Source organism: Xenopus tropicalis, chromosome 3 (genome assembly GCF_000004195.4).
Source record: "Xenopus tropicalis strain Nigerian chromosome 3, UCB_Xtro_10.0, whole genome shotgun sequence".
NCBI lineage: Eukaryota > Metazoa > Chordata > Amphibia > Anura > Pipidae > Xenopus > Xenopus tropicalis.
In genome coordinates, this window is record NC_030679.2 from 60,037,561 (window position 1) to 60,059,297 (window position 21,737).

At 37.0% G+C, this 21,737-nt stretch overlaps 1 protein-coding gene across 1 annotated transcript in view; it reads left to right on the forward strand.

Annotated features, from left to right (window-relative positions):
- Positions 1-12,659, forward strand: part of tbc1d15 (TBC1 domain family member 15) — a 46,692-nt gene extending 34,033 nt beyond the window's left edge. Inside the window, 6 exon segments of the mRNA NM_203892.1 lie at positions 819-919; positions 2,400-2,499; positions 3,705-3,802; positions 7,970-8,086; positions 9,198-9,284; positions 11,303-12,659. Coding sequence (NP_989223.1) covers positions 819-919; positions 2,400-2,499; positions 3,705-3,802; positions 7,970-8,086; positions 9,198-9,284; positions 11,303-11,515 — 716 coding nt within the window. The 3' untranslated portion in view covers positions 11,516-12,659.
- Positions 12,660-21,737: the final 9,078 nt, after the last annotated feature.

Consider the following 21,737-nt stretch of genomic DNA (forward strand, 5'->3'; position numbering starts at 1 on the left):
GTTAAATGTGTATTGAAGCAGAGGACCTCTTGTTGCTGTCTATATGAATTTTGTAGTCACAGCCTCATTGCAACCCACCTAATGGTTTAATATTTAGTGGTGAGCACAACCTCCCCTTTCTTACCAATCTATACTTTTGGTATTTGGCAGAATACTTACTGGGTCCTCCACAAAAGATTTGGCCAAATCCTGAACTGAACTTAAATCCTAATTTGAATTGTTTGTAAAATTTTCCAGAGCTTTGAAGTTTTTTGACTAAGTGTTTAAATTCTATATGGCCAAGCTCTTGGGATTTTTCTGTATCCTGGAAAAAGTGTTCTGAACTGAATCCTGGATACAGTGCAACCATAATTTTACATGTTTGCTAAGAAAAAGTACAAACTTTCAGGGGGTTGATAGAATATAACTCCTGTTTTAAATGCATCAACTTTTTTAGGCTTTTGTCATAAGTTCCATGGAATTAGGTATGTAGAGAGTGCCTCATGTCACTTGTGTAGGCAGCAAATGGCAGAGGGCAATCTTTGACCTGAAGTTGAGATAGTGGTAGTAAGAAAAAACTGGCTTAAAGCAGTAACAATCAGTGCACTAATCATATAAGAATGTTTTTGAAACTTTTTTTTTTTTAATAAATGTACAGTTTACTACAGTATTTTAAGCATTCTGCTCATATTAGAAATTTGTACTTTGATTTTCAGTTTTTATTTCTATCTTTTAATGCCATTGTTTGAATTGATGAACCTTTCCCCTATATATGTTTACTTCTGGCGTGCTTAAGCAACATATTTTTACTTCTAGTTGCCATGTGCCTTGTGTTTTAGGATATGTGCAAGGAATGAGTGACTTGCTTTCTCCTGTTCTGTATGTTATGGAAAATGAAGTAGATGCCTTTTGGTGCTTTGTATCATACATGGATCAAATGGTAAGTACCAAATATAAATAAAACCAAAAGTTGTTTGCTGTAATATTTTTCAATTTTCTTTAGAAAATGTGTTTTTTTTAGGGATACATTCGTTATTTTATTAAAGAGAAGGAATTTGCATGTCTCTTCTTAAAACAGAAGGTATAATCACCCCCTTATGGTCCATGGTAAACCAAATAACTATACGAACCCTATGCTTAGACCTACCAACTGATCCTCTGACCCACTTATTGGGCTGCCCAGTCCAGGGAGTGGGAAAGAGAACACAAAAAATACTGAACTGTATATTTACAGCGACCAGATGTTTAATTGCTGCCCACTGGAAAAATACTCTGACCCCCTCCTTCCAAGACCTAGTTAATAAAATTGAGCAAGTAAGGAGAATGGAATACCTAACAGCTTTATCGCATGGCAGGTCCCTAACAGTAGAAGAGGACTGGTTTATGTGGCAGGCCTACTATGCTGATTTACAGGGCCAAGACCGACAGGAAAGCTAAAACCTAACTTAAATAAAAACGAAAAGGGGAAACTAAACTAAGCATATGGCACTCCTACAAAGAAATACCTACAGGTATCCCGAATAAATACACCATGAACCTTGTACCACATACTCACATCGAATTTTTCTTGTCTTTTCTCTCTAAAGATATGAAAGTTTATTGGTTTAATTTTTTCTAAAGAAAGCACAACTTTGAATGTCATTGAATATAAATATGTATGCTTTATTTTCTGGAAACAATGCACCTGTGTTTAAAATGTGAAAAATAAATAAAAATACAGTTGAAAAAAAAAAAACAGAAGGTATTCGGTGCATGTCTTGCATTAGAGAAGGGCTCTTGGGCTCTCTTTAGTCCTTCTCATCCTAGCAAATGTGGTTCTTTTGCTTCAGTGCTTTCCACGTCCTATACCCTCAGAAGCTATGTTGCAATGTCTTGCACTGATAAGATCTAAAAAGATGGAAAAGGCTGTCTGCAAGTTTGAATACATGGCTCTGAATTAGGTTGTATCTGTGCTAATAAACCAGCGGCAGATGAGTAGTTGGCCACAGGGACATTAAGGAGTCATATGCATGTCTGGCTATAGTTCCTTAAAGGAAAAGTAACACTAAAAATGTAAAAAGTTAAAAAGTAAAAAATCTATTTACTCTGCCCCAATAATTGCCTTATCCTGCAAACCATTTAGTATTTAGAATGCTTTATTAGAAAATACCTGTTAAAACTTGGCTTCCGGTCATTTGAAAAAAGGCGATACGGCAATGCAGGGGAAGCATCCACTATGCGACGATCGATTGATCGATCCTAGCCTGACTCCTTCCTATACAGAAGGAAGGCTAGGATCAATCAAATCTGCTTTTAACCCAAATAACTATGTTAATAGGTTGTGTGAGCAGCAGGTGCAGAAATGTTTATGCTTGTTACAATAAGACAGCAATTTGCTAGATTCATCTTATCTAAAGACATTTCTTTGCATGTCTTTCTAGCATCAGAATTTTGAGGAGCAGATGCAGGGAATGAAGACGCAGCTAGTTCATCTGAGTACATTGCTGCGGTTACTGGACAGTGGTTTCTGCAGTTACCTTGGTAAGTATGGATTTAAAGAGCTTTTACTGTAAATAGAGTGACAAGCATCTTGAGTCATGCACAAGATAACTAGTCAAGGGGATAATACGATTTCAGCTGCCAGCATCAAAGGCAAATACATGTTTTCCTCTGAATGCTTCATAAAGTCCTCGTTACAAAGCTAAAAATAGTACTGAGCTAAGATAAAGAGTATAGTTCAGTGGTCTTAAAGTTATTGAGTAGTGTTGTATTGTCTACTTTTTCCTAACTTTGGTATGGAAACCATATACCATGCTAAAGTTTTGAATATTAACTCTCTCAGACACTGACGTAGCCTTATTGTTCTCAACAACAAAAAGTCATACAAAAGGTATGTTTTGTAAATCCATAACTGGTCTACATAATGTCCTTTTATTTTGATTTTTTTTCCCTTTGTCACTTGGAAACCAAGTACAGTTTATAATGTATTTGTTCCCAGTGCTAAAGAATATGTTAAGAGAGGTCACCCTACATGGGTACATCTGATGCATCAGTGCGTGATGTGCAATTATATTAGTTTCTAGATTTAGTTAATTCTAAGGATAACTTTATTTTTCATTAATTAACCTCCTGAATTTCAGGCCATTACAAGAGGCTTATAGTTGCTTATTATGTTTAATTTCCCTGTCCTATAGTCCAGGGGAATTGATTTAAAAGGTTTCCTTTTTAGAAAAGCATCTGCGAAACTACAATTACTATTTTTACTTGCAGGATTTATATTTGTCTTTTGAGTTTCGTATCAAATCTTATTCAGCCTTAACCTGCTTAAACAGGTTGTTCACCTTCCAATCACTTTTTTCAGTGTAGGTATTTTCTTCAGCTATAAACCTCAGCAGGGCCAAAGATAAGAAATGTATTTACTAATGTATCAAATTATAGTCAGTGGACTAGAGTTAAAGACCCCTCCCCCCCAAGGCGATCCAGAGAGATGAAAAGGAACAAAATAAAATAAAACTGTAATATTGCAAAAATAGTCAAAAATGAAAAATAGAAAGCAAAATATTTATTTGTTATGTATTCTCTAAGATGAGAAACCATTTAAACGTAATGGAATAATGGATGGCATCTGTCTGTTGTAAATTGCCATTTTACAGGTGTTTTGTTCTACAGTAATATTACATCACCGGTTGCCTTGCATCTAACATCCTAATACTTGCACAATAACTATCTGATGTATCCTTTTTTAGAATCTCAGGACTCTGGATACTTATATTTCTGTTTCCGGTGGCTTCTTATCAGATTTAAAAGGGAATTTAATTTTCAAGATACTCTACGATTGTGGGAGGTAAGTGTTGTTTCTGAACTAAACTACATTGTGTTTTTGTGTGCAATTGATCTGTATTGTTTAGTCTGTGGTTTTTTTGTTTGTTTGTTTTTAACTAGTGGTTTAACCCTTTCACTGCCAGCCGTTTTGAACAAAGTGGAACTTCTACTGCCAGACAGTTTTTGAACATTTTGCACTGTTTCACTTTAGGGGCTTTTCCTCGGGGGGACTTTTAGTTTACCCAGGAAAACTATATATCGTTTTTTTTCAGGACAACCTATGCTTTCAAAATATGGTGGAATTTTTGTGTAATTCCAATTCTGTAACAAGATATAGGCTTCTAAATGTCTAAAAAATGAAAAAAAATATTTTCCATAATATAAACACATACACCAGAAACAAAAATTATTTTATGCATGAAAATACAACTGATTTGGAAAGTCCCATGTCTCCTGAACGTGCCAATACCAAATATATATAGTTTTATGGAGATTTCTCACTTGTATAGGTCAAAAACTCCCAGCAGTACACTACCAAATTTCCAAAGCACTGCTCCAGAAAGCTGCATACTTTTAGATTTCAAGGCCAAAAATTCCACTAACAGAAGGTTTATCCCAGAAAATTATACATTTTTAGAAAGAACAGATTCTGGGGAATGGGTAAATACATCTTTCTACTGCAAACTACCAAACTACAAAGCTATGCTAAACAGAACGGTTTTTATGACATTTCTGAAAATCGCCACAAAGCTTGCATTTTACCTCATTATGTACCCCCACAATTTGTAACATATTAACATAAAACACTCTAAATATGGACACCAGGGGTCTACTGAACACTTTGATGCCCTATATGAATAGATTTACCAAACTATTTGGAGTACAAGGGCACCCAAATGAAAATAGTGCATATGAATTTTCACAAATGACGCTCCGGCTCGTGCAGTTTTTGCACCCGGTATGTGTATTATGTGCCATAAGACCCCCTAACGGTACGGAGACTCTAGAAAACCATACATTTTCAGAAAGTACACATTCTGACAAAACAAAAATGGGTAAATACATCTTTCTACTGCAAACTACCAAACTACAAAGCTATGCTAAACAGAACAGTTTTTATAACATTTCCGGAAATCGTCACAAAGCTTGCATTTTGCCCCATCATGTACCCCACATTTCATAACGTACCAACATAAAACACTCTAAATATGAACGCCAGTGGTCTACTGAACAGTTTGATGCCCTATATGCATAGATTTACCAAACTATGTGGGGTACAGAGGAAGCCAAATTGAAATACAGCAGACAAAATGTCCATGTGCAAAGACAAGTAACAAAGAACAATATGAAATGCAGTAAAATTGCTAAAACCCCCAAAAAAACCTAAAATCAAATTTTTTTTTTCCTAGTGATATCTGCAGTCTGAATCACAGTTTGAGTATTTTGGCTTGGGCAAATAAGTTTTACAGACAAAGTCAAGCAAACAACAATGGCAATGGAAAATGTAATAAAAACACAAAAATAATAAACAAAAGGTATTGCGCGAATATGCTATCCGCAATGGCAATAAAATAATTTTTCAGGCAAGAAAAAAAACGATGTGATAAAAAAAAAAAATGACTAAATTGCATAAGTGTGTGTGTGTGTAACACATGGCAAAATGTGTTTTGTGGGCATGTGTGTGAGTGTGCAAGTAAGTGTGAGTGCTGTAAGTGCTGTGAATGTGTGAAACCCCCCCCAAATGTAAGTGTGTGTGTGTGTGTATAAGTATAAGAATAAGTGTGTATTAGTGTAATAAGTGTGTGATTGTGTGTTTGTGTGTGTATCTGGCACTAACCGGGGCACAAACAGCTGGAGATCACAGGAGGGAGACAGAAGATCACAGGGATAGCAGCAGCAGCAGTCGGCTCCAGTGTGTGGGTGGCACAGGAAGTGAGGGGGGAGCACAGGAAGGGGGGGCAGAGCAGCAAAAGCCTGCCACATAACATCCACGTGTCAGGCTTTTCCCATGGGGCCCCTGGGCAATTGTGCCCCAGGGGCCACTATTTACCCCCCTCAGGTCGTTCCCTAGGGGGTTCTTTACCCTGCGCTCGCTCCCTGCACTCGGATTAAGCAGGGAGCGCAGAGAACGAGAGCAAGATAAAGAAAACATAGCTCCTACGTGCTTGGCATTTAACATCTTTTTATTCCAGCACGTAGGAGCTACGTGCTTGGCAGGGAAAGGGTTAAATGTCACGGTTCAACACGAACAAGAAATTGTTATTGTTATTATTTTTGATTTTTTTTTTTTAGTTCAGCATTAATCTACTTTCTTGATGCCAGATCAGTGACCCCAAGAAGTTGTTACTCTTTTAAATTCTTAGGCTAAAAATCAAACCCTCTCCCTAAAAAAGAAATTAAGATCATTCTTAGATTGTCTCAGAATGTTACTAAAATTTAAGCTTGATTTACCTCTTTAAGAATTTCTGATGCCGAGGTTATACTGTTTATATAAGGGTAAAAATATAAATAAATAGAATATGACAATGTGAGTGCACACCAGAATGCTGAAACATGGTGCATGAAAATCACCATTTTTGTATCGGCTCTTGTTTATGTTACATGTGAAGAGAGGCATAAATGACTTTTGACCCTGTTTATATGAATATATACAAAGCCATTTTAACTTTCATGTTAAGTAGAAAATGTATAACAAACATCAAATGGCCCAAAGTCACCTCCAGTTGCTCTATGTTAATTCCTTTGTGAGTAGGGTTGCCACCTAGCCAGTATTTGACCAGCCTAGTTGTTTAATCACCAGCTAGGGCCAGCACCTGTATTACAAATTTACCAGCAATGTACTTGCTGGTAAATTTGTAATGCCCTATAAATCCCTCCCTTCAGCGACTCTCTCCGCTTCCTATCACTCTTTATAATCATGAGCTGCCCTCTGCTCCGCCTATAACCACGCCCATTTCCTGGCCTCATTCACCTTTTCCTCTCCCCAAAAGGATGTTGCAAACTGCTCCCAACCCAAAGGCTGGTATTATTGACAGAAAAAAGTGGTAACCCTTGCTTTTTCATTTTTTGTCTTACGATGTGTTAATACAGTACAGATGTGTTAATAAATTAGGCTTTTATGTTTTCTGTGCTCCCGCATTAGTTATATAGATGTATCCTGTGCTGTTAGGGATAATTATTGGATAACCTGCCTCACCCTGTAGTGTTTTACCCATACTGTAGTGAATAAAATGTCCATGGGTACCAAAGGTGTTTTATAGGAACAGATTTCCATTTCATATGTTATAAAAGAAGACATTATAAAGTGTGGTTTAAAGATTTATGTTGCAGAGGTAATGAAGCTAATAATCATGGTAAGTAATGGTAGATTTAAGTGGGGTGGTTATAGCAAAAAATTTACATTATTTTTTATCAACAGCCATATCTTTCCCTTCTGGGAATCACAAATGGATGTATTGAAATATGGCTTCAATTCTGTTCACTCTGATATTTATCTTTGCTATTATAGATTTTTGTCTGAACTAATGTCACCTCATTATCTATATGTAAGTTTATTTGCCTTCTAAACTATTAGAAACTCCATATTTGTTTTAAAAAAAACAAAAAACCTTTATCACTGTCTGTATAGAGTACATGCATAATGTTTCACTTTGTGTAAAAGAAAGAGAGCAGTGTTCTGATTTGTTAGAAGCAGTTTTCTGGTTGCATAAAATGTCCTTAGTGCTAGGCTCCAGGTGAGGGCACTCATGTAGCATCTGTCTTACAAATAGGTTGCCGCTTGCCATACAGTTACTAGATTGACATATGCTTGAAGAGAGCATCCAATCCATCTGTCATAGCCCATAACTCTTCTCTGCTATCTTAATGTGTTTCTAAACTTCCTTTTAGTATTTATATTGCTTGAAATTTCAGTAATAACTGAATCAGATTGGTATTCCAGTGCTTTCTAAATTATGGCCTTAAGAAGCAGAAAATTTTATTTCACATATTTATTCGATTGAAAAATCGATTTTGCACAAATAAAGGATCACATTTTTTCAATACAAAGTCCTGTGAGTGCTGTGTCTATTCCTCGATTATATACTGTTCTCCATACTTGGCACTGAAGCATTTACGGAGTTTTTGGTGTGTGCCCTATTTACCGTGACATTTACCACATATATTAATAAACATAGGTTATATTTTACAGGTAATATGGACAGATCTTCCTTGTCAGAATTTTCATCTGCTTATTTGCTGTGCTATCCTGGAATCAGAAAAACAAGTAATTATGGAGCAACATTTTGGATTTAATGAAATTCTTAAGGTACGTAGAGTCATTAGTCTTAGAATTATGGCAGTTTGGTTAAGCAGCCACTAGTGTTATTGTACCAAAACTGAGCAGACAAAATAGATATAAAGATGACTAATAATTATTTTATATCATCCCTATGTCTGTTCTGAGTGATAAAATAAACTGACCCAAGTTGAAACTGAAGTTTAGAAATCCAAATTTATTGCCATATTGTATAGATGTTGGCAGTTGACCTTCCAATAGAATAGTTGGGTAGATTCTGCCCCCCCAACTTGTGTCTGACCAGCTTAAGAATCAAAAACAAAATAATTGCTGAGTGGGATGCACCAGTGCCAAAATGAAATTTGGTTAAATATTTTTAAAATTTGATTTATTCAAATCAAAAACATCTCCAGTTAAATTGGGTTTAGATATACCTCTGTTGCCCTTTTCTATTTTTGTTAAGCTACATGCTATTTTTTTTTTTTTTTGGAAGGTAACACATCCTACAATACAAGAGGATAAAGCGCTAGTCTTTCTTTTCCAGGTCAATTATACCATTAGAATAGACTCTGTCCCCATGGTTTGTTACAGACATTAAAAGAATGGGTATAACATTACAGAGTATGGAATCTGACAGCAGTTCCAGCATATTGGGTCCATCAACCAACCGAGCTGGGTCAAAAGAGGTGGGAAGACTCTGTGAGTCATAAAATGTATATGTGTGTGGAATTCCTCAGTAACCCTCTAAGTCACACCAAGGACTCCAAACTCTATCAAATTTATCAGGTGCGCCCCTAGTCTCATACGTAAGTTTATGTAGGGTAGCGACAGTGTTCACTAAGTTCTCCCAGGCTGTAATTGCGCTACTTGCTATTTAATGCGCACACAACACCCTGTGGTCATGAAATGCCAGTCCATTCAAACATCTTCAGTATACGTTTAAAATACATACATTTTTAAATAAAAAGACAATCTCTTTCTATAACTGTAACCATTATCAACACCAGCACTGTTATTTTTTCAAAATCTTTAGGCTCGAAAAATGTTTATTTAAATTTACTGGGTCTACAAGATCATTGTAAATCACTGCTCAGCTGCCTTCTCACTCCGGAAATTATTTATTGTCATTTTTGTTATTTAGCACATCAATGAACTTTCCATGAAGCTGGATGTTAACGATGTTCTAAGCAAAGCTGAAGCTATTTCTTTGCAGATGATGAAGTGCAAGGTAATTTAATGTAGGCTGCATATTTCATGTCAATTTGGAGGGATAGAAATGGCAGGTCTTTTTTTTTTTGTACTGTTTTAGATGTGGTAAAACATATGAGCTGCATGCCTTGATTACATTTTAATGTAGAAACTATACAATAGTCAGCAATATCAGCTTTTAACAAAAATGTATTATACAAATTAGATCATTAAAGGGTTTGACCTGAAAATACTGAATACCATATAGCTACATGACGTGTATTTAAAGCTAGATATATGCAGGACTTTGTGTATTTAAAGCCAGATATATACAGGTCTTTGTGTATTTAAAGCTAAAAATATGCAGGTCTTTGTGCATTTAAAGCTAAATATATGCAGGTATTTGTGTATTTAAATATATGCTGGTCTTTATAGGTACTTCAGCACACAAGAAGGTAACAACAGAAAATGATTTTATCACTTAACTTGCAAACAACAACCCCTAAAAAGTTTATTATTAGGTTCATTAACTGCCAGAAAAATTAGGTTGACTTTTCTCTAGCACTTGACTGCCATGATCACAGCTTTTATGGTTTTTGGGTTGCTCTGTACCACACCAAGTATTGTCTGGCAGAAAGAAAAAAAGGAAATATGTTATTTACAGTTTCTGAATAAGCAGTCTATATTTGTTATTGGGATCTTTTAGCGAAATCTCTCACCATGTACAAATTGTAGTCATCAATGATACATTCTCTAATTGGTCTAATATTGGACGAATAAGTGATATGCCACAGGTTTCCCTTATGGGTCCACTTTAATTTAAATTTTTTATTAATAACTTGAATAAATGCATTCAAAGCATGACACAAACCTGCAAAACTGAGTGGGACAATTAAATACATCCAAGAAGTGTTATCCCTGTTATTAGTTTGGGCTAGCTGAGTAGTAGATGAGATTTCATTTTGACTAATGTAAGGTCATATTTATTTGAGATTTAAAAAGATGCAGTCGACTTATACCTTAATGGAACTAAGGTTAATCCTTGATTGTGTTGTACCCTGAATTACTCATGAATAATAATCTTAAATGTAGCAAGCAGTGTTAATAAGCAGCAATAAGGGACACATTTTTCGCTTAAAAAGCCCTGGTAAGGTCCCATATGAAGCAGCTATACTTGCAGATACATTTGTTTAAAAAAATGGTTTTGTAACAAGAGAAAACACAAGAAAACTGAAGTTACTTTGTTACAGAGTTGATCCAGGGACTGGTCCAGTTGACCTTTTGGAATTTGGTCCAATGGTTTGTCTTCTTTTTTTTTTACCTCATGCACTATGTAACAACTAATCTATATGTAGGTAAAAAGAGGTATACTAGAGGTAAAAAGCCCTGCTCACCAGAGCTTACAATCTAAATGCTGTTTTGCTTTATGAAGAATATATGTCTCTGTGATGCCCTTTATGTTTTTGTGGTCAACATTGTATGATGTGATTGAGGTTTTAGGACAGACCTTAAATACCATTAATTATAGAATGTTTAAGTGGGTAGCAGCAAATTTAACACCCTTGTTTGATTAATTAGCATTTAATTATGGGCCATGGCCTTATCTGAGCCATAACTGTGAGTACCAAAAACAAGGATGTCTATGTTATGTAAAACAGTACCATGCTACTAAATTTTTTGTGCTTTGTTCATTTCAGCACCTGGAAGATTGTAGGGGGACCAGAAAGCTATAATTTAGGTTTTAATGGGTTGCTGTGCAGCCCGTAGGCACACAAAAATATCTAAAATCAAGAATGGAAGTTAAAGTAAAAGTTTGATGATAGAACCTTGGATATATGCCTTCTTAGCATGTGCTCAACAATATATTCATTCCATTTAGGTGCTCAAATACATCTTTGATTTTGACGTGCAACCTAGAAATAGACTTTCATCTTGATTTTTTTATGATTGTTAATGTACAAATGACCCCCATGCTAATAGCATCAGTCACAATGCCATGATGCCTACCTGATGGCCACAGTGTTCCTGGTAAAAGTTCTGCTTTGCTTTTTGTTGCAGGATTTACCACTGAATGTTTGTGATGTTATTGGCATAAAGAACAATGGTGTTGCAGGACCAAATGAAGCAACAAGTGAAGAAAATCTTGCCAAAAAACATAAAAAATCATCACCTCAATATGTCCCAGTGCCTGTTATTGCTGCCAATGGAACAAAAAGTGCTGCAACCCTACAAACTTTGCCAAACAGTGTTCACACACCAACTTCTGCCTGATAACACAAATTCCTGTGAACCAAGGGGGACTCACTGAAGAAAACTCACGTAAGACGATTTTGGAGAATTTCAAACATTTTTATCTACAGCAGCAACTTTTCATTAGAGCTTTTCAAAAGGAAAGATATGAACAAATTATTTTTCTAGTGGACACAAACCACCTCTATTCTGTTTCTGTCATTCCTTAAGCCTGTCACTGAGAAAGCAAGTTTACATTGTAAACTGGAAAATATTTATTTTTAGTGGCTTACATGACAGCAATGAAAATAAAGCAACTTGAAGATCATGTGTTTTATATTCCTAAAAAAAGTACAACAAACAGAAGTTTTGTTTATAACTGCGAATTGTGTTTCCTTACTTTGTAGTAATAACAGATTACTGAAAATTGTGTGCATTTAAGGAGGACTCAACTACGTTGTTTTTTGTAATCACATTTTGCAGTGTTCAACAGCGTCTAATATAATATTCCATAGGAAAGTATCTGAGGATTCCAGATATAATGTATACAAATAATACACGAGCAATTAAAATGCATAAATCTTTCTATACAAGAATAGTTCAGAAAAGACCGGGACTCTAGTACTTTCCTAATTCTACTTAAGGTTTAATAAGGAATCTGATTACTGAGTTTAACTTTCCCTTGCCATTCCCAAGTACATTTATCCTTATAAATGCTTTCATTTAATGTTAAAGAGATAACGTTGATATATTTTGAGCTAAATGTTAATTTAAACATTTATTGTAACCAAACTGCATATGAATATTACTCCTTTCAGTTAATACTCAGCATTGCAATATTTTCCTATGTTAGTAAAAAAAAAAAACCTAAAGGAAATAATTTTTATTAAGCAAAGCATTATTTTCATTAAATTATGCTCCCAAAGCTGCACATATTGCTGCAGAATGGTGTGAGGACAATATGAAAACAGATTGTTACTTTGGTGTTGGAATTGGTTTATATTCACACTGGTGATTCAATCAGATGTATTTAACAGTCTCAATAAATCGTGCATTTTCAGCTTGAGATGCATTTAGTGTCCCGCATGATTTTTGGTTATGTGTTTTGAAAATAAATTGCTAAATGTATTAAATGTACAGTAAATACTGTAAATAAATAAATCTGTAATGATTTGTACAGATATTTCACACAGCTTTTTCCTTTGCTTTAATGTTTGGTGTGTTAATTGTACAATATGCATGATGGGGAAATTAGAGGCTTGGCTGGAGGAGATCTGACTGCTGATACAGTGTTATAATGTTACGAATAGTTAGGCTCATGCCAAACGTGGCAGATTCTCGGCCTGTGGATAAATGCAGGCCTACAAATCTCCCCTACACTTGAATCGGTGCTCTTCTGTGTCTGTACCAGGAGCCAGTGCTCCAGCCCAGGTACAGCACACACAGTTGGTTTTAGTGCATACTCGCACATCCACTCTGCACCGTGGCTCCGAATGCAGACAAGGAAGAGTGCTGATTCAAGTGTAGGGACAGATTCTCAGCCTGCGATTGTCCACAGGCCGAGAACCCAGAATGTGTGGCATAAGGAAAGGAGGGAGTTGTGAGAGAAATACTACTTTGATTCACATTTATAAATCACTTTAAAATTATTTATTGGAAAAATGTTTAGAATTACATGTTTACCATTAAAAAAACACTTTTTAGCACTTAAATCTCAATAGTCACAATTAACTTGTACCCAAAACAATACATTGCAGTTGCAATAATTATTACCTTTATATGGAACAACAGAGCTCCTAGGACTGCCTGGACCAATTGTGTCTTTAGTGGAGACAGTGGGTTGGCATTTCTCTTCCTTCACTGATGCTTTAACATAATTAATACAAACACCCTGCTTCAGTCAGAATTCCTCACCCCTTTCACAGGCCTGCACAATTTATCTTACCCTCATGCCTCGTCTGTGGCACTAACACTCCTACCACTACATTTTGAATGACTGTCACAGTGGCTCATAACATTGACAGTATGGCAGGGAACCTAATGATTCTACTCTTATTACTGGGCAGTGAATGAAACATTCCTTTCTGCATGAAAATATATTAATGATTTGGTTGTACCCATTTAGATGCTTGCAAGCTCTGAACACACGTGGAACGTGTCGATCAGCGCTTGTATGCAACTAAATGGGTACAACCCTATCAGGTAGAATGGGCTGCGTTTTGTCCTGCGTCCTCCTGTGATGGAACACAGGAGAGGTCCACCGCTGAAAAACACATGGTAAAATGCCCAAGTTTAAGAGCAATAACACAGTTTTTCCTCACAGGGTGTAATATTGTGTTTCAATGAAAAGCCACACACAGAGCATAGCAGGGATTGTTCTTATAAAGGGCGAACATGAGAACACACAAACATAGCACTGTCCAGACATATTCATTTAAAGGCCCTGCTCCTAAGCCATTTGTTTAGTAGTAGCATGCTATACAAATAAACTAGTAGTTATAGTGGTAATGTAACATCTTACATCTGGCTCCATTCTCACACGATACAATACCACACAAAACAAAAGTAATTGTGCACAATACACTTCAGGCTCAACTCAGATCACCATAATAAGGAAAAATAATGGCAGGTGATGCAGCTCATGCTTGCCATTTATTTCTTTTTTTAAAATCCTGAAGTAATGAAACTGTTCCTTGACAAATCCAATCAATGTAGTGAATCTGTGAATGAATGAGCTGCAGGGCTGCAGAGATAACACACTCACAATGGGTGCATTCATTACAAGCCTGCTGTGTGCTTCCAAACACAACCTTCTGCTTTCATTTCACTTAAAATCACTGTGCAGTTTTGTGAAGACACAGTGCAAGCGAAACCGCAAAGAGAAAAACAGACCGGATTTCTCAATACAGTGGCATTTTCTTTCCCTTGAATAGTAAAGTAGGAGGGCACAGCCAGTAGTGATTGTCCTTTCTTAGCATATAATGATCAGTCACTATAATATCATTTGTGGCAGGAATGGCAAGAGCTCCATCTTTGTAGCTTCCAGGGTTTCTGTTACTAGAGTAGCATATGTGTACTCGAGCCAAGTAAAGTAATATGGCAGCTATCTATATATAATGAATAGATGAAAATAATAAAAGAAGGCAGGTTCTGTGAACCCAGTAAGAAATGCTCTTACTTTAATGTCTATTCGGGAGAATAAAGGCAGAAGCTGTTCTCTGAAGCCAATGTACTTTTTATTTTAACAGATGCACTAGCACGCTGTAGCAGCCACCACAGATCAGAAAGTGCATGAGATGATCTATCGATTTATTGCTCAAACGGCAATCAAAATGTCAGATTGTCAGGCAACCAAGCTGCAATAGGCAGTGGCCTAAAGGGCAACATAATATGGATCAATTACAAAAAGTAGTCACAGAACTAGGTGCAAAAATGGATGCAGAATTGCCCTTATTTTAACACCATGTACAAACTGCTTTTGTCTGCTCACACATCCATATCACAGCCCTGTGACAATTTCCTGGTTGCATTTATTTTGCAAACGCATAAAGAAGGCTCCAAGCACTCCGGACTCCAAGCTTAAAGCTTGGAGTCCGGAGTGCTTGGAGCCTTCTTTATGCGTTTGTGGAATTCTCTCCCTCGGCTATGTGTTCGGGGCCTTGGGCACCTGGACCATTCTGGGACTCAGGTGAGTGAACTTGACCATATCTAACCTAATGGGCTTTTGCTCTATGTTCAACACTTGCGTTAGGTCCGGGGTATTTACACCCGGACCTTCTAACTAATTTGGTATGACTTGATTGTCAATTTTTTAAGCCCTTATCTATTCATTTATTTATTTCTCTAATTGGTTATAATTTCATTTTTTTCTTTTGTTTTGGTGATTAGTGCATTTATTTTGCCAAATAAGGCGCAAGGAACAACACACAGGGCACACAGGAGCCTTGTACCTAGCACCTGCCTTGACCAGACAGTAAGTACAGGACTCCCTCTGTGTGGTTCACTTGTTAACACCTGTCACCTAAAAGATAACACATTAATTGTTAATAAATGCACCCCTTGATGATGTAACAGTTGAACCACACATAACTGAAGGTCTTGTAAGTGAACACTGATGCCCCATCCATGTGCCACCGCTTACTTCTCAAGTGCAAGTTGCACCTAATTAATGAACCAGCACACTCCCACTCCTGTATCTGGTTCAGCATTTTGCACTAGTTTGTCTTGGGGGCTGGAATTCTGGACTGGAATTCTGGGAAATAAAGTTGCATTGTGGGTAAAAATTGTAAAATTAAGTTGACCTTTATTTGTACTTTGTATTGGTTTAAAAAATAAACCCCTTTATGTCACTGAGACCTTCATACTGAACACACTTTGTGAATGTAGTTGAATGTAGTGAAAAAGCACCAAAAAAACACAGCATGTACTCACAGATCCAACAAAACAGGCATGTAATTCAGTAAACATTTCCTTTATTAAGAAAAACACCAAGTGCAGAGTAACCTTACGCATTTCATGCACCTAATCATAGGGATTAAAGTACCCACCATATGGGAAAGTAGCAAGTTTAGGGTAAAGATAAGTGGGTTCATTTATAAGCACTGGGCAAATTTGCACTTGGGCAGTAACCATGGCACCCAATCAGACGATTGCTTTCATTGTTAAGTCTGCAACTGGCTCAAAAAAGTCCACTATTTTGGGATCCGGTCGAACCCCAAATCCTTTTAGAAAGATTTGGCTGAATACTAAACCGAATTCAAATCCTAATTTGCATGTGGCATATTCAAATTAGGAGAAGGAAGGGTTAAAGAGAATCAGACACTTTGCGTGAGGTGAAAAATGTTCAACTTCCGTGACAAACACATGATTTTAAGGATTTGGACTTGGTTCGCCCAGAGGCATGGATTTGCTCGACTCCAAATCCTGCTGAGAAAGGCCAAATCTTGGACAAATACTGGACCAAATCCCGAATTTGATGCATCCATAGTTGGTTGTTATGGGTTACTTCCCATGTGCAAATTTGCGCAGGTTTTATAAATGAGCCCTGAACTACTAACCCTCTTGGAGGCTACAGTTAAGCTAACACTGATCTCACCTACACATTTAATTTGACAAAAAAGAATCTACCCCCTACACATTATATTTAAAGCATCGTATTATTGTTATTGCTAACTAATACAAGGCCACTAACAACACAAACATTCTTTTATAATGCAGCTATTACTGAGATTTTCTGCAATTTTCTATGTAGCTCTTGTCTCACTCATCCTTGCCATTCATATTAAACCCAAGGCTAGGAAAAAAGCTTGGTTACTGTTTAGAATATGCATCTGTGTTCCACATATATAGATAGAGAATTTATACACCTTCTGAGCACACTAAACGCCATGTAACAATCAATATGTCAGTGTTATCAGGCTATCAGTTAATATCTTTTTTTTATACTGAGAACAATAGATAACATCTCTGCCTCTCACACATTTCATTTCCTGTTTTTCAGGAAATTACTTTGGACCATCCTGATATTCTTCTTTTTTTGTGCAAAGTAGTATAGTGGCTAATTTGTGCATGCATGCTAGTCAGTACAACCTGATCCTTGTTGCCTGGATATCTTTGCCTGTGATCTCATTAAATGACGTCAGTGGCAGCCATCTTGCAATAAGCAGCATCCCTAATTGACGGCTGCTAAATTACTGTGTATGTTTTGGCCTTTGCTTAATTCATATAAGAAAAAAAACACAGTTCTAAAGAATAATTCCTTCCTTAATGTTAGAAATTTACTTCATGTCAGGAACATCTATAAAAATGTATTTTACTTAAGACTCGATTGTTGTACTATTTATTAGCTAAGAAGACCGGTAAAGCCCAAAGATAATTTGGCCATGTTGAAGAGCTTTTAATCATACCACTCGCCTCAGTCTTTTCCTTCTTATATAGGCTGCTGCAACCTTGGAAGGGTCCCAAGCCTCCAGGCTCAACTCAGTGCATTAATAAATAAGTTATGTCACAAAATGGATGCAGGCAGGCAGTTCCACAAGTAAGACAGAGATATGTTGCTGCCTGCTTACTATTAATATGCCAAGGCTTCTCTTTCAAGTATAAAAATCTGTATACAGTTTGCATTTTAAAAAGCTGGAAATCAAGCTGCTTTCAAGAGATTAGTGTCTTAAAAGTGAGAGGATTTTTTTATTTCAAATTGTAGAAGATTTATTGTACAATAAAAAAGCAAGGGCGTTGTATTTTGTGGTTAGTTCCTGAAAAATAGTATTTCTAGGGGAATAACTTTGAGAATTTAATTCTATAATGAATCATAGGGGCAAATTTATCAAAATGTTTAGAGCTTAATACATAAAAACTCATGTTCTATTCATTCCTATGGGATTTTTAGAAGTGTATTTATCAATAAGTTAGAGTTCACCAGTTGATAAATTTGCTTCTTAAAATCCTATAGGAATGAACAGAATATGGATAAATCTGCCCCTAAATGTTAATATGTAAAGCCTTAAATATATATATTTTTTGTCATGTGTCTTCTAAAAATTTTACACAATGGTATAATTGTGTCAGATTTTGTTACATTTAGGTTACATTCAGTAGGTATGCACTGAACCTGAACCCCCAAATCCATTGTAAGGAATTCGGCTGAATACTGAACCAAATCCTAATTAGCATATGATAATTAGGATACAGAATGATTAATTGTTGCCACGCAAACACGGAAGTGGAAAAATTTTTACCTCTCCATACGTGCGCGGTGAAAGAAGCGCATGCTAATTAGGATTCGGATTCAGTCAGCCAGGACCGTGGATTTGCCTGAATCCGAACCCTGCTGAAAAAGGCCAAATCCTGGCTGAATACCGAACCGAATCCTGGATTCGGAGCATCCCAAAGTAACAGTGTCACCAGGGGCGCTTCTGCCATTAGGCGAGTTGAGAAACTAGCCTCAAGCAGCAGAAGCGCCCCAGTTACCAGGGGCGGCAAAAAGCCGCTCCTGGTAACTTTAAGAGCAATTGCGCTCTCTGCACTAGCGATCTCACTGCCCCCGGACCCGCTCCTGCGCTCAGAAGGTAAGCGCTGGGGAGCGGGGGGGGGGGGGGGGGGCGGCATCCTGATATGTTCAGAATCGCCCCTGAGTGTCACAACATACATATTTAAAAGTTAGAGTTGACGGCTATACTGTACAGTAGACCCATTAAGGTTAGGCACTCCTATCGGTTTTTTGTTTGACACATACTTTAGTTTATAGGTCAAGATATATTTGCCTTAGAAAATCCAACTATCTTTGCTAGGATGGATCTTCCTTTTGCATGTGGTATATGGTTTGCCTATGGCAGAGAATTCTGTTCAATATGAGAACACTTTATCATATTCAAGATGGCTCCAGGGCCATATCACATATATTAGGCAAGCAGACTGTAATGTATCACCCCCATCATCTCTTAGCCTCTATTCTCTTGTATTTTAAAATTCCAGCAGTAATCAACAGTGCAAGCTCTTATCAGCAGTCACCCCTCTTGTACTCTTTTGTTACACTACAAATAAGTCCCAACCAACACGGCATATCCCTTGTAACAGTGAAATTGCTATCTGCAGCATTAGTGCCTGCTTCTTTGATAGTTGTTCTAAAACATTTTTAATATATAATAAAGAGAAATAGAAGGGGCCTTAACATTTAGCAAGTGGTTTGTAACTAGAACAATGTCATTGGGGGTAATCATATAATCTGTACAGGGAGGGTTTTCCTATGTAAGCTAGGTACAGCTCAAAAAAATCTTGCCAACACAAGCTGCAAATGAACATTATCTAGTTATCAGAACTGAGATTTATCAGTTTACCATGCTATTGGGAAATGTATCTTTTCAATACTGAGTATGGAATTCTGCAGAGTTTATGTATAACCAAATATACTGACATCAAATCTCATGGTTTGCTCAGCCCCCCTATCTAATTAGACAGTCGGCAAATGAAGTGATGCCATATGAGCATATATAGACCATTAAAATGGAAATGGGATTCCTATTCTCATAGTTTCTCCATATACTCCATAAATGAATAAAAGAGCAGTGAAATATTACTCCACCCCACTGTGCGCAAATATGTTAGTATAATATACTGTATGTGGCACATTCACTGAAAACAGAAAGGGATTTGTGTTTTATTGTGCTAGAGCATTAATGAACATAATATTGAACCCCTCTAGGGCTCATGCACAGAGCACTTGCATCAAGGGCAGCACTGGTGGAAAGGAGCCCTGTGTTTGTCAGGCAGGGGTTAATTACAGGCCCCCACCAGCACCTGTGTCTGCCAGTGCTTCCTAGCTTGCACATCTAAATGTCCATTCTAGGTGCATGTAAGGTGCAAAAAACGGGTGCTTTGCTAACTTTTTTCTGCAATTTGTATGTTGTTTATGCTTTGTGAATAAACTAGAACATGCATATATGGAAATCTAAAGACATATATCTGGCTTGCTTAATTGTCAGTTTTATCTCATTCATAAAGGGTAATACCTGTCCACATGCTAAACAGCAGTTACATTCAGGGCCTTCTTAGCATTAACCAAAAGAATAGAGTGAATAGATTATGCATCATGGGCTAAGTATTGAATCAAGGACATCTTGTTCAGGCTGGAATTGCACGTTGATTCCTACATGCCATATCAGTACCTCAACAATATGGGCAGGTGCATTTGCGTGTGTAAGTGTCAGTTTGTGCTTTGTTTGTCTCACAGTTTATTCAATACATGACGGTGTACCATGTTTAATACACTGTTCACCAATTAGTTTTTATTCATTGATCTGTGTCTTGAATTCTCTGATGGTCTTTTTTTCTTGCCTGTTCCTGATGTTGTAATTGTTTCCTTTCTCTACCTGGTTTTTATAATTTGGCCTTGTCAGTCTGTTGCTTAGCCCATACATTAGCCCCTACTTGGCTATGGATTTTGCTGTTGTGTGTCATATCTTGACAACATCACAATATCATCATTTATTTCCCCTTCAGGGTCTTCCTGGCTTACATTATGTTCCATGAGTATAATATAAGGACTTATTTACCAATGCTACACGATATGGAGTGTTTCAGGGAAGGACCACATGCCTCCACTCTTGTATGCAGGGTTATGAAAGCAGTTCTGCATACACAATAAGGGCCCAACTCTTTGTGCTTTAAGCTAGGAGTTCTAAGAGTTGTGCTTCTGGGAGCAACATAAAGAAGAGGGTAACATGCAAAAAGGAGGGTGGACTTTCTCCATGCCCACTGGCAAAACTGTACTAAAGTCACCTTTTCAGGCATCATCAGAAACAAGCGGCAAAAACAATAGACAGACATCCCCTGCTGTACACTGATCAAACCATAAGTAAGACAAACTAAGCGAAATATATGTCCCAATAGCAAAAACAAATGACATATTATACACAGTATCCATTACATCTCAGAAACCTTCTGTGACCTGAAAATAAAAAGCTTTCACCCTGCTGACTTGTGCTGTTATGTTTCTACTAAAGTTTCTGTGCTGTTTAATAGCTTTATTCTGTAGAGAAGGGGGCTCTTTATCTCTAATACATCTCACATGCAGTGTCCTTTGGGGTCACGGTCACTTACTGGCAACCATAGCATTCTTCATAAAGCATTTTATCAGTGTTTTTGTTATTTGTATTTGTAGGGTCTTCAGTGAGAAACAAACCCACCTGCTGTTTCCTGCATTGCAGAACTCGGAGCACCACTGAATATTTCCAAGTACTGCAGCCGTTAGCTGCCTAAAGAATTTGGTGCACAGTGGAAGCAAGTAGGGAAAATGCACAACAAAAGATATTTTATTCTAGAAAAACAGTACAGATTTTTTTAATGGCAGTATATTAAAGATATGTTTATTTTATTAGGCCATGTTTGGAGCGTCCATGGCACTGCACATGCTCAGTGGACCCGATTCACTAAAGTGCGATAAAACGTGCGCTATTTTTAGTGTGCGCTAAAATTTTTTTACCGCGTCTTAATTTTGGCGACTTTTCGCACGATTCACTATAAGCATACTCGTGCTATTTTACGCGCGGTATTTCATGCGATAGCTTTGTCGCGATAAATAGCGTGCGCGGCAGCTTAAAAATGGCGACATTTTGCCCTGGGAGAGCACAGAGTGCTAGAGAGGTGCTGTATAAAAGTTTATTTGCAAAAAACCCCCCCAAAAAACAATAAAAATATAAGTAAGAAAAAAAAAGAAGTGCTAGAGATAATAAAATGGGGGGGCATTTAAGAATATTTAGCCAAATAC